Genomic DNA, 14,669 nt, shown 5'->3' on the forward strand with positions numbered 1-14,669 from the left:
AGAAATTGCCAAAGAAGTCAACAGCAACCAGCCTAATCAAAGAATCTCTAAGACAACCCTCACCAACAGTGGCAGGCAAGCCACTAGAATATAAACTGACAGCAAACAGCACTTCTTACTAGCACTGAGGATGTTGCTAGTTTGGGTAATGAAGCATTTGCAAGAAAACAAGCAAGCTCAGAGAGCACCACGAACCCCGCATTTTAAAATAATTTTGAAGAATTGCTTTAGTTCTTGCATGAGAATGAACATGTTATGCTATTCATGAAAAAAAATTTCTTTTTTCACTTCTATTCCATCCTCCAAAAAGATGTGGTTGATTTAAGAAGTGAGATCATTAAAATTAAAGCACCTCTTGCAACTGTATCTTTTTTTTCTGGCTCATGTGAAAACATATAATGAATGGAAAGAATATTCTGTACTCATGACTGTCAATTCTTCCGCTCATTTTCAAAATATTTATCAAATGCCATCTATACTGGCTGTAAATTCCAGAAGGAACTTCTGGGATGCATAATGATTCTGCTCAGGATGCCCAAGGTGCTCCTTGAAAAATAATTATATGTTGTGCCCCTGACCTTCGATCCTTCCGCCGCGACCTGAAGACATGGTTGTTCCAACAAGCGGGCCTGGACTGATCATGGTTTTTTAAATTTGGTTTTTATTGGCTTAAGTTGTCCTTTATTTCTTTATTTATTGTTTAATTCTTTTTTAATCTTTGTATTCTATGTTTTTAAATTTTTTATTGTTGTGAGCCGCCCTGAGTCCTTAGGGAGAAGGGCGGCATATAAATTTAATAAATAAATAAATAAATAAATATTTCAAAGTTATAAATTAATGGTTTAATTAATTCATTCTACAAATAGGGGTGCTAATTTGCAAATAAAGGCATAAAAGAGCAAAACGCTTCCTCCAACATTTACCTAATAACTTCTTTACTTGGCTTTTTGGATTTCTTGGTAGTCTCTACATGCACAGGAACAACTTCGGGCACTGGATCTTCAATAGCTGGATCTTCATCACCCAAAAGAGCTGCCTGCTGAGAAAAATCCATGTCCTGCATAAACGACATGCTGCGCTTCAAAGCTAACAGCCGTTCCTAGAATTAGAAAGGACAGAGCAGCAGGGACTTTACACCTTTCCCTCATAGCGAAGATGCTATGATGATGGGATGGGATGGGAATGGCCATGGCTTTGCACCTAAGAACTACATCTTCAATGAGGATGCAAGGTGATTCAATCATGACAGCATGACACGGGAACACCTGCAACCTATTTCAGAAGGGAAACCATACATATAAATGGCCACCTACCTGTACACAATCTTCATACAAGATAATCACTGTTCAGCTTTTTATAATTTGAAAAATAGTATTATATAATAAGTATGGCTTACACAAATCCACCTTTTGCTTATTTTATATAAACATTTCCATTATACTCTTCTGATTCATTCAGTATGTGAAGAAATAGATACTGTATTTAGTATGTATGCATTTCTTCCAATATTTTATGGAAAGAAACATAAAAATAGCAAAATGCTTAACATTTTAGAATAGTTCCAAGTCTATTTAAATAAAACAATTTTTATTTCTTCAGTGAAAACTTTAATTTAACATTTTTATCTTGAATAAACCAAATCTTAAAAGAGTAGTATTCACCTTAAAAGAAAAGAGATGTATAATGGAAATACCAATGAGACCTTTAATAAATCCAGCAGTCTGGGAAACCAACACTAAGAGCAAATTCAATTTCCTTAAATCTCCAGTTTTATTTTATAAAGACATAGTCTGTCCCTCTGGGGCTATGAATATTTAATCTACAATAGAATACTTTATTTAAAGTAAAGTTAAATGTTTAAGAGCATGTAGATGTATGAATGCAGCATATCAGCAACTGTTGTAATAAGTCAGGTAGGCACATACTGCATTCACATCCCCATTCACCTGAACCTCCTTTTTGAAACTAAATCTAAATTGAAAGTATAAAATAATGTACTGTGATTCTATACAAAGGTTAATTTTGGTCCCAATATGTTCTCTGTTATAGTTGTCTTACTTTGCTCATCATCTTAAAGCCAGCATGGAGAATCTTTTTAGCCAGTTTGTAATACACGGTGTCTGGTCTGTTGTAAGTCATTGCATTGTCACACATCAGTTTAAAATCTGCCTGGAAAACATAAACATAATTATTGCTATATTTTCAAAAACTATTTATATCCTAAGAAATTCAATTTCAGTACAATCTTACAATGTAAAGAGGCAGGGAAAACCCTGGTAGCCTTCACACAAAGCTAAAAAACCCCTCCCTGTAGGAATGTCTGCACCCACCTACCTGAGGCACCTCATACTCCTTGCTGCCCTGCTGCCCTGCTCTTTACTTAGATTTCAGCTCTTTCTCATCTATAGTGGCTGACTGAGTTCAGTCCTCTGCTCAGCAGGCAGCTCTTTGAAATAAAATGAGAGAGAGTCCTCTCAGCACCAGCTTTCCCTACTGACTTCCCCAATAACTTTCTGAGGAAGCCAGTAGAGAAGACTGCAAATAGTAGTACATGTTTGCATGGTGCTTGACAACTCGATATAAGTGCCAACAGCATGACAAGCACAAAGATTGCAATCACATGATCACAGGGCTGCATGGGCAACATTTTATAATAGCCAGAAGTGCTTAATAGATTGTAAAGCACCATTTTATGAGGCAATTGTAATTTAAACAGTATTAAATGACCAGCTATAACTTGAGGATTATAACAGGTAGTCCCGGGGTCATGTGACCACAACTGAGCCCAAAATTTCTGTTACTGAGACATCTAACTTAGTTTTACCCCATTTTACAACATTTCTTGCTATAATTGTTAAATGAATCACTGTAGTTGTTAAATTAATAGCATGGTTGCTATGTGAGTCAGGCTTCCTAACTGACTTTGCTTGTCCAAAGTTTGCAAAAGGTGGTCACATGACCCCAGGACACTGCAACCATCATAAATGTGAGTCAGTTACCAAGCATCTGAATGTTGCTCATATAACCATGAGGGATGCTGCAATGATTAAGTGTGAGCAATGATCATAAGTCATTTTTTCAGTGCTGTTATAAAGTTGAATGGTCACTAGATGACCTATTGTAAGTCAAGGACTACCTGTACTTATACAAAAAATTCCAACAAGGGGAGAAAAATGGAGAGCAGTTGAAGAAACAATGTGCTTACAGGTAACCCCTGTAATTCACAAAAATGAATTAATTCAGAAAGCGTATTTATTTACATTAGAAATTCAAAACTGTGATCAAAAAGAGGCCTCTATAGCCATGTGACTTGATTTCAGTCTCTAAGAAGCAGCAGCCATTTTTATCTCTGTGACTTGCCTGGGCTGTTTGGGGCTAGGAGAAGCTGGAAGGGTTTGTTTGTTTGTTTTTGTCTCTGGTCACATGGCCAAACAAAAGCCAAACTGGTCACAAACTGGTCACATGGCCAAACTTTTTGCTTTTGGTGCAATCTGCTACTGCCTGGGCTCGAGTGTTACAATTACTTCTCTAACTTTTTTAAAATATTTTAAAATGTTTGTTTGCAAGCAGTTTGGGAACTGCTCTGCTTTTTAGGTATTGTACTTTGCAAACTATTGTGTTTGCAAACTATTGAGCTTTTATTTTGGAAATTAGCATATATTACTATAGTTTGTAGGTTTTAAATTTAAATTGCCTTTAGAAGTTGTGGGTACTCCATCACTGGAAGTTTTTAATAAGAGAATGGATAAGCATTTATCTGAAAAACTCTCTTGTGAGAGCAGTGGGTTAGACTAGCTGACCTCAAGGTCCATTCCATCTGTGTTACTATTGCAAGCCCAGAGGTCTGCAAATCCCGCCCGCATCTCCCTCTGGGTGCCTGGCTGGCTCTTAAGGTAGTGGTTTTTATTAAAGGAACAGCCCTGCCACCCCCTCTGAGCAGCTGAAGACGCTTGAGCTGGTTAGCAGAGGTTGTTTTTTTGTTTTTGTTTTTTTAAAATACTGATGAGTTGCAAGCCCTGATTGGAGGCAATTTAGTTCCTGAGCCAGCTCACCAGAAACAGCTGATTGGCAGCTGGCAGGAAACTCTCCCAGTTCAGTTAACATAGCAGCTATCGGAGGAAATAGTAAGTCAGATCTTCATTCATTTAACAACTCATTTGATTTAATTAATAAATTTGATTTTAAAAATTTGTAAAATTAAGTCTGATTCATTTGACGAGTTTTTTGCCTGTGCCCAGTGCTTTTTTTGTAAAACAAAAAGGTGCCGGAACTCACACATGTCATACAACCCGCCTTGTTTACCCTACAAGGTTCCATCCAAAAAAGGTGCCGGAACTCTGTTCGGAGCGTTCTATGAGAAAAAAGCCCTGCCTGTGCCTATTTCTATCCGAACCCAGCCACTATGGTCAATGTGATTGCATCCAGCTTGGAAGGAGAAGCATCCAAGCAGCTGAACAATTTATATAACAAGCAAGCATCCAAGTTGGAAGACACCAATCTCTTCCTCCTAAGACTGAGAGCAAGGTTTGAGGACCCATCCATTCCCCTCAAAGCGGAGGAACAAGTCCACAAGATAAAGCAAGCTGGCAGAGAGTTTCACAAGATAGCTGGTAGAATAGAAAGGTGGCCCGAGCAATCCCTAGTTCATCACTTTCAAGAGAGACTAGATGACCACCTCTTTCAGGCCTGTATCATTGAGCAGTACCTGATCAGCTGCAAGAATGGTACTAGGTAGCAGTAAGACTAGACGTTCAGCTCACCCACTATAAGAAGCCACCCCCACCTGAAGCTGAGACGAGGCCAGAGCAACCCAAACGGCAGCCACCACCCTGAAAGCCTCCAACTGCTGCGGCTACTGAAAATTCCAGGCCACCAATCAAGTATTTTGATGTGGACAACAGGGACATTGAGCAGCAAATTGTCCAGTTCCTTACCCTCAGCAGCAGAGTAGACCGGGACCAGCAGCAAAAAAGAAACCTGCCCAGCAGCTAACAAAAGAAAAAAATCCAACTGGATCACATAGGAACCTGTTGCCCACGTCATGGCCCCCACACAGGAAACTGCCAAGACCCAAGCCGGACCAACCACCACACTACCCTCCTACGACAGCGATGATGAAGGAGAGAATGACCCGAAGGTGAATCGACATGTCCCACCTTTTTCACTACCTGCCAAACTCAAAATCCCTAAGACAGGGCACATGTAGATTTAAAGTGCTAGCTGACTCTGGATGCTCCCGGTGTGTTATTAGCTTGTCATTTGCCATGAAAATGGGGATACGAGCAAGGCTTTTCTCCAAACCCGTAAGATTTGAGCAAGCCGACAACTCCCTAATGGGAGGAACTCTAGTCACGCAATTGACTGAACCCCTATATTTAGAAATAGGTGAACACTGGGAGTTCATTCGTTTCCTAGTGGCTCCGAAGGCTGTAATCCTAGGAATACCCTGGTTGGACAAATGGAAGCTGTTTATCTGGTGGGAGAAGGGTATAAGGACTGTGAGGTTACCTATAGGACCCAAGCCCCCTCTTAATTCAACGAACGTTATGGGAGACTTTAGCCCACCCAATGAGCTAGTGCACATGGCGTTCTCATCACAACCCGGCAAGCCACTCATCTCCAGCGAGTACCGGGACTTAGCGGAGGCATTTAGTGAAAGAATGCAATGCCCTGCCTCCCCATAGACCCAATGATTGTTCCATCGAACTGTTACCGGGAGCCAAACTCCCATGACCGAGAATGTACGCTATGTCGCCCCTTGAAATGGAGGAGATGCAGAGATATGTGGACAAAAACCTAACAAGGGGGTTCATTGAATGAGCTAAGTCTACTGTGGGAGCCCCTGTGTTGTTCAAAGAAAACAAAAGATGGGTCTCTTCATCTCTGCATGGACTATAAAGGGCTTAACACAGTGAATGTGGAGAACAAATACCACCACCCCCCTGAAAGACTTGTTAACCCACCTAGCTAAGGGGAGTGTATTCACTAAGTTAGACCTGAGAGAGAGATATTACTGGGTGAGGATAAAAGAGGGAGATGAGTGGAAGACTGCTTTTAACTGTCTCATGGGGAGCTATCAATTTAAAATCATGCCATTTGGACTACAGGTGGCCCAAGCTGTCTTCAATGCAGCTGATTAATCAGGTCCTCCATGACCATTTTTTTAAAAATTCCATTTATATCCCGCCCTTCTCCGAAGACTCAGGGCGGCTTACAAGCTTAGCAGTAGCCTTCATTCTATGTATATGCCTGCTTATTAGGGCACACACACCCCAAGCGGCATTATTACAAAGTCAGCTTAATTGCCCCCAACAATCTGGGTCCTCATTTTACCTACCTCGGAAGGATGGAAGGCTGAGTCAACCTTGAGCCTGGTGGGATGCGAACCTGCACTAGTTGCAGGCAGCTGGTGTTACTTAAGGAGGCATTAGCCCACTGCTCCACCAAGGCTCTTTTTATACAAAGGGGTTCTGATGTATCTTGATGACATCCTGATATACAGCATTAATATGACTGTCCATGTAAAACTAGTGAGAGAAGTGCTAAAGAAACTGTTGAATGCCAAACTTTATGTCAAACTATCAAAGTGTGAGTTTTATCAGACCTGACTAGGTTATCTTGGCTACAGAATTTCCAATGAGGGCATTGAAATGGACCCGACCAAAGTGAAAGCCGTAATTGAATGGCAGCCCCCAAAGACTCGCAAGCAGCTCCAGAGCTTCCTAGGATTTGCCAACTTCTACCGTCAATTCATTCCCTCCTTTGCCGAAATTGCCCTAACCCTTACAGAATTACTAAAAACAGACAAAGGGGGAGGGGAAGCCATGACCGTTCCAACCACTAGTATGGACTATGAGCTGTCAGACCGCATTTGAGAACTTAAAAAGACTATTTGCTGTTGAACCGGTCTTAAAGCATCCCTGCCCAGGGAAGCCCTTTGTAATTGAAGCCGATGCCAGCGACATGGCCATTGGAGCTGTGCTACTGCAAAAGAATCAGAGTGGGACCCCAGAACCCTGTGCCTACACCTCTAAAAAATTCACTGAGTACGAGAGGAGGTAGGCTTTGTGGGAAAAGGAGGCTTTTGCAATCCGCTGGGATCTATTAAATTGGAGATACTATCTACAAGGAAGCAAGGTGTCTTTCAAGGTCTGCACTGATCACAAAAATCTAGAAGCACTGAAAACTTCCTGCAAATTGTCCCTGAAACAAGTGCAATGGACGCAGTACTTTAACTGTTTTAACTTCACACTAAAGTACATACTGGGAGGGAGAAATTTCCTAGCTAATGCTCTATCCAGACTGCCCCAGTACAAAAGCCAGTATGAAGAGGTTAATGAGGCAATTATCTTTAATCCACAAACAGCTTCTCAACTCATGCCATGCAGAGTCCCACCTCCAAGAGGCCCTCCTCACTGACCAATGGTTCAAGGACAATCAAACCTCCCCAACATGCAGGGATGGTTTGGCTTGCAAGGGGGGAAAGCTATACTTGCCAGAGACCCTCTGCCTTAATGCTCTCCGACATGGCCATGATGTAAAACAGGCTGCACACTCTGGATATTTAAAAACTTTACACCTCATCCGCCAGCAATTCTGGTGACCAGGATTGAAACGGGACATGAAAAACTATGTCCAGAGTTGTATGGTATATGCCACCATGAAAAGAATTTCAGGGAAACCCCCTGAGTTATTGCAACTGGTGGCAGACCCTTCCCAACCATGAGAAGAAATTGCTGTGGATTTTATAGTAGATCTACCTGAAAGTAGAGGAAATACAGTCATCTAGACTGTGATAGACCTGTTTTCAAAGCAGGCTCTTCATCGTGTGCAAAAGGCTCCCACCCGCCCAATGACTGACCAAAATGTTCTTGAAACACATCTACCGGCTGCATGGCACACCTAAACGAATAATTTCGGACAAGGGGGTGCAGTTCACAGCTAGGTTTTGGACAAGTTTTCTTAAACTACTTGGATCATTTCAAGGTCTATCATCTGCTTTTCATTTGCTAATGGGGTGGCTAAATTCATGAACTCAATGGTGGAGCAATATCTCAGATACTATGTTAGCTACCAACAAACAAACTGGACTGACCTCCCTTTTGCAGAAGTGGCTTACAATAACTCTGTTCACAGCAGCATTGGCTTCATGCCTTTTAAGGTAGCCACAGAAAAGGAGTTCAGCCCGATACTCGAATACCCCTAGTCACCCCCTGCTTCTCAGACACAATCAATGGGTAAGGGGGTGGGAAGAAGTTTGGAAAACCATGAAAACTGCTTTAAAAAAGGCTTCCAAGACCTATAAAAAGCAGGCAGATTTTAAAACAAGGGCTCCTCATCCTGTTTTCCATTGCAGCCTGTTAAAACATTATTGCGGTTCTACTTTAAGACCTCCTCCTAAGAAGGCACCCGGACCCCTTGTAGTGGCAGGACAAACTCACTATAACGTAAAGTGTATTCTTGATTCTAGAATTTTTAAAGGGAAATTGCAGTACTTAGGAAAATGGAAGGGATATTCATTGTCTGAGGCCACTTGGGTGAAGTCTAGCGATGTGAAAGCTGACACTCATCAATAGGTTCTATAAGAAACATCCTAATAAACCGAAAGACAATCCGTAACCTATGCTTTTGTTTACATTACAGGATGTCCTTTTTGTAATGGGGGCTGGATGTCAACGCTGCTAACATTGGACATTTTTGCACTGACAACAGATGGAAATGTAGCCATTTTCCCCTTTAACTTTTAGTTAGATGATGCTGGGGGGGGATGCGAGTGAGAGTTCAGCTAGACATAACAACACTAAGCTTAGCATGAGAATCAAGGTTATAGAACTCAGAGCTGATAAAGAATTGGTGGGCTGGAGAGCTGGAGAGGAAGCCCATGCTTCAAGCTAATTGGGGAATGTGATTTATGAGGGTTAATTGGAAGAGGGAATTGTGTTTTGATACTATGTGCCCAGGGGAGGGGAATTCAGTTTTTGGCTTCAATTATGTACGTGCTGATTTTATGCTTCTCGAATAAAAGACTCTTTAAGGTAAACAATGCCTCAAAGTTCTTTTGAAGAGTTTCATCTGTTGGAACCATGACACATTGTACCATATCTTTCAAAAATCCTGGAGCACTGGAGAAGTTCCTGAGGATTGGAAAAGGGCTGATGTGTTCCCATCTTCAAGAAAGGGGGGGGGAAACAGACACAGGAAACTACAGACCAATCAGCCTAACATCAATACTTGGGAAGATTCTGGGAAAAATAATAAAAAACAGATCTGCAAACAACTAGAAGGAAACAAAGTTATAACTAGCAGCCAGCACAGGTTTGTTAAAAACAGATCATGCCAACTTCCGGTTTGCCATCGCGTATGCCGCAGATGCTGGAAGGCGAGCTCCGTCTTCCATGTCTGGTTTCGCTCCGCTGGGCAACCCTGGAAAGGATCGAGAGTCACCCTGTAGGGGCAACAAGCAAGAGGGGACCCCTGCTTGATCACGGGAGGGTGGTAGCCCTTCCGCTCGATCTGGGGCAGCTCTCCAAACCAGCAGATGAAAGACTGGCCATAGAAATATGGCTCATCACCAGGCTGCAGACAGCCAAAGTCAAACTTACCACCAGGCACTTCTAAAGCAGAGCGGATAAGACTGGGTGAGATCTGAACCTCTCTTCAATCCTAAGTATTTTCTTTTCCTGTAAAAGCTGCCCAAGCTATCTTCCCCCCTATGAGGAGAGAGGGGAGGGAATTTCTATCCTACCCTCTAAGAATAGCAGTGACTGACTATCCAGGGGAATTAAAACACTGAAATAATAACCTTAATCTAACTGGATTTATATGCTTCTAAAATTTGGGACCAAAAGATTTCTTATCTTCATAGAAGACTTTGGTTTTTATTTACAAAAAGAAATAGAATTGGAAAAAGGATTATAAAAATTTTGGATTTAAAAAACTTTAAACAGCATTGGTGACATCTTGTGGCCAAGTTTGATATTACAACTTGTTATTGTCTAAAGGAGACTTGGCTTGAAGCCCAGACTACAGATAAGACTTTTCAACCTTAACAAATATCAGCTGTGAGAAGCTCAGCTGTATTCTATACTCAGTTACAAAATTATTTCCATTCTGACTTTAAAGCCCTCAATTTAACACACCATTAAGAGAATATGGATGAAGACCAGGAATAGATTCTTTTTATGTTGAAAGCAATACATGAAACCATTCTTTCAGCTTGTGATGAAATAAGACGCTACAGAAAAGAACAAGATGTTAGCCTAGATATACAAACCCAAATTTTGACTACAATTAAAGAATCAACTACACAGAAGATAACAGAAGAAGTGGAACAATTAAATACTATGATAGAGAATTAAACTGACCAACAAACAAAGTCAATGGAAAATCCAGAAAAGGGACTGACAACACTGAAAATGGAAAAGACTTTCTATATAAACCAGAAGAAACTTGAGGAGCAAGAAGAACAGATCAAAGGGAAGACAAACATATCAGGACAACTATGGGGATTTGGAATAATAGAAAGATGATTCGGTAGCCCTTCCAAAAAAATGGTGACTGGATGGTCTCTTTTACTTCAAATAATATATATAACAACAGAGGGAGATTTAAAAGCACTGACATAGAAGGCAACCTCGCAAAAGTGGAAAGCCAGAAATTGGGGTTTTATTAGAGGATTTTATATTACTAATTAAAATAGAATAAACTCAAAGAGATATTTTTTTGAATACTAAATTTTGTTATGAATTGAGATAAAGAAAACTTTCGTCACTTAAAACTTGGAAATATAAATATTAAAAGTTAAATTTGAATATTGATGGGAAATTAAAAATTGAGGAAAACAAATAAATAGGATATGGATTGTCTATAAAGATTGAATGTAAAAGTAATTAAGATATGCATAAGCTAAAAATTTATTGATAAATGTAATAAACATGTTTTTACTTAGTTGATATAATAAGAACTGTATTAGTGAAATATCTGATGTTGAGATAAGGGAAATTTTGGTCATTAAATTTAAGACATTTGGAAATTAGTTCAAAATAAGGATGTTTTTGTTGTTGTTGTTGTTAGCTGCGGTCGTGTCCGACCCATCGCGACCCTATGGACAACATTCCTCCAGGCCTTCCTGTCTTCTACCATCTTCTGGAGTCCATTTAAGCTCACGCCTACTGCTTCAGTGACTCCATCCAGCCACCTCATTCTCTGTCGTCCCCTTCTTCTATTGCCCTCGATCTTTCCCACCATTAGGCTCTTCTCCAGTGAGTCCTTCCTTCTCATTAGGTGGCCAAAGTATTTGAGTTTTAGCTTCAGGATCTGGCCTTCTAAAGAGCAGTCAGGATTGATCTCCTCTAGGACTGACCGGTTTGATCGCCTTGCAGTCCAAGGGACTCGCAGGAGTCTTCTCCAGCACCATAGTTCAAAGGCCTCAATTCTTTGGCGCTCAGCCTTTCTTATGGTCCAACTTTCACTGCCATACATTGCAACTGGGAAGACCATAGCCTTGACTATACGCACTTTTGTTGACAGGGTGATGTCTCTGCTTTTTAGTGTGCTGTCTAGATTTGCCATGGCTTTCCTCCCCAGGAGCAAGCGTCTTTTAATTTCTTGGCTACAGTCCCCATCTGCAGTGATCTTGGAGCCCAGGAAAACAAAATCTGTCACTACCTCCATTTCTTCCCCATCTATTTGCCAGGAATTGAGAGGGCCAGATGCCATGATCTTGGTTTTCTTAATGTTAAGTTTCAACCCAAGTTTTGCACTCTCCTTCTTCACCCGCAACAAGAGGCTCTTTAGTTCTTCTTCACTTTCTGCCATTAGAGTGGTATCATCTGCGTATCTTAGGTTGTTGATATTTCTTCCGGCAATCTTAATTCCAACTTTTGATTCATCTAGCCCTGCCTTTCTCATGATGTGCTCTGCATATAAGTTAAATAGGCAGGGCGACAGTATACAGCCTTGCCGGACTCCTTTCCCAATTTTGAACCAATCAGTGGTTCCGTGTCCAGTTCTCACTGTTGCTTCTTGACCCGCATATAGGTTTCTCAAGAGACAAATAAGATGGTCTGGTACTCCCATCTCTTTAAGAAACTTGCCACAGTTTGTTATGATCCACACAATCAAAGGCTTTAGCATAGTCAATGAAGCAGAAGTAGATGTTTTTCTGGAACTCCCTAGCTTTCTCCATGATCCAGCGTATGTTGGCAATTTGATCTCTAGTTCCTCTGCCTCTTCGAAATCCTGCCTGTACTTCTGGTAGAATAGCTCAGCTGGAATACTGTCACCTCCACTAGCTTTGTTGTTGCTCAGCTTTTCTAAGGCCCACTTCACCTCACATTCTAGGATGTCTGGCTCGAGGTCAGTGACCACCTCATTGTGATTATCTGGGACGTTAAGCTCATTCTTGTATAGTTCTTCTGTGTAATTTTGCCACCTCTTCTTAATCTCTTCTGCCTCTGTTAGGTCCCTGCCATTTTGGTCCTTTATCATGCCCATTTTTGCATGAAACGTTCCCTTCATCTCTCCAATTTTCTTGAAAAGATCTCTGGTCCTCCCTATTCTATTGTTTTCTTCTATTTCTTTGCACTGTTCATTTAAGAAGGCATTCTTATCTCTTCTAGCTATTCTCTGGAATTCTGCATTCAATTGGGCATATCTATGTTTTTCTCCCTTGCCTTTCGCTTCCCTCCTTTCCTCAGCTATTTGCAAAGCTTCCTCAGACAGCCATTTTGCTTTCTTGCATTTCTTTTTCTTTGTGATGGTTTTGGTTGCTACCTGTTGTACAATGTCGCGAACCTCTGTCCATAGTTCTTCAGGCACTCTGTCTATCAGATCTAATTCCTTAAATCTATTTGTCACCTCTACTGTATATTCAACAGGGATATGATTTAATTCATACCTGAGTGGCCTAGTGCTTTTCCCTACTTTCTTCAGTTTAAGCCTAAACTTTGCAAGGAGAAGCTCATGGTCTGAGCCACAGTCAGCTCCTGGTCTTGTTTTTACCGACTGTATAGAGCTTCTCCATCTTTGGCTGCAGAGCATATAGTCAATCTGATTTCTGTGTTGACCGTCTGGTGATGTCCATGTGTAGAGCCGTCTCTTGGGTTGTTGGAAAAGAGTGTTTGCTATGACCATCGTATTCTCTTGACAAAATTCTATCAGCCTGTGCCCTGCTTCATTTTGTACTCCAAGGCCAAACTTGCCTGTTATTCCGGTTATCTTTTGGCTTCCTACTTTAGCATTCCAATCCCCCATGATGATAAGGACATCATTTTTTGGTGTTACTTCTATAAGGTGCTGTAGGGCTTCATAGAACCGGTCAATTTCATCCTCTTCAGCACTGGTGGTTGGGGCATAGACTTGGACTACTGTGATATTGAATGGATGTTATATTGTACTATTAATTAGATGATGTAAGATGGTGGGAAATAGAATATAGTCAAATAGATAAGATGTGTATCTTGAATATTAGACTTTGTTATGAATTGAGATAAAGGAAACTTTGGTTACCTAAAACTTGGAAATTATAAATATCAAATGTTAAAATTTAAATATTGATGGGAAACTAAAATTTGGGAAAAACTTAACAACAGGACATTGATTGTCTATAAAGAGTGAATGTTAAAGCAACTAGGATATGTATAAACTAAAAATTTATTGATAAATGTAACAATGCTATTTTTAATTAATTGATATAACAAGAACTGTATTAGTTCAAATATGAGACAGTAGATATTAAGGCAGACATGTCAAATTCGCGACGTCACATGATGTCACGCAATGTATTGGGACGGTTTTGCCATTGCCAGCAATGGGGTGGGCGCAGCTTCCGCATGACACATCCAGCCCATGGCAGTTTGACACCCCTGCATTAAGGGAAAAAGAGAGGAAATATTTGATGTAGTAGCTTGAGATCTGTACTAAAGATTTTTGTATGTTATTGAATTATCGATTAACCACCACGTTGCTTTTTAAATACTTATGTAAAATTAGAAAATTAATAAAATATTACAAAAAAACAACAACAGATCATGCCAAACCAATCTTATTTCATTCTTTGATAAAGTGACTAAATTAGTAGACCAGTGAAATGCTGTCTACATAGTATGCTTAGATTTCAGTAAGGCATTTGACAAAATAGATCATAACCTGCTGCTTAGTAAGCTAGAAAAAGGTGGGATAGACAACATCACCACCAGATGGATCTGTAGATGGTTGATAAAACGTACTCAGTGAGTAATCCTTGATGGTTCATCCATATAGACAGAAGTAAGCAGTGGGGTACCACCAGGGCTTTTTTTCTCATAGAACGCTCAGAATGGAGTTCCGGCACCTTTTTTGGATGGAACCTTGTAGGGTAGGCAAGGCAGGTTCTATGACATGTGTGAGTTCCAGCACCTTTTTCTTTTACAAAAAAAGCACTGGGTACCACAAACTCCATCTTAGGCTCAATACTCTTTAATATCTTCATAAATGACTTAGATGAGGGAACAGAAGGGGACCTCATCAAATTTGCAGATGACACTAAACTGGCAAGAAGACAAGCTCAGGATCCAAAAAGATCTTGACAAACTTTGTTGCCCTATCCAACAAAATGTGTTTCAATGTGGAGAAAAGCAAAGTTTTACATTTAGGCAGAACAAATCAAGGATATAAATACAGATTAGGCA

At 40.5% G+C, this 14,669-nt stretch overlaps 1 protein-coding gene across 8 annotated transcripts in view; it reads right to left on the reverse strand.

Moving 5' to 3' along the window:
• The window catches only part of BRD9 (bromodomain containing 9), a 122,863-nt gene that overhangs the window by 55,766 nt on the left and 52,428 nt on the right, over nt 1-14,669 (reverse strand). For 6 of the 8 annotated variants that reach the window (XM_081343164.1, XM_081343166.1, XM_081343162.1 and 3 more), the window contains 2 exons: nt 2,059-2,169; nt 924-1,039 (listed from right to left, as the gene is read on the reverse strand). In XM_081343164.1, coding sequence (XP_081199290.1) covers nt 924-1,039; nt 2,059-2,169 — 227 coding nt within the window. The remainder of the gene's footprint in view (nt 1-923; nt 1,040-2,058; nt 2,170-14,669) is intronic. The other 2 variants (XM_081343169.1, XM_081343163.1) reach the window with 1 other exon arrangement.

Source organism: Vipera berus (assembly GCF_964194415.1).
Source record: "Vipera berus genome assembly, chromosome: Z".
In the NCBI taxonomy this organism is placed as follows: Eukaryota; Metazoa; Chordata; class Lepidosauria; order Squamata; family Viperidae; genus Vipera; species Vipera berus.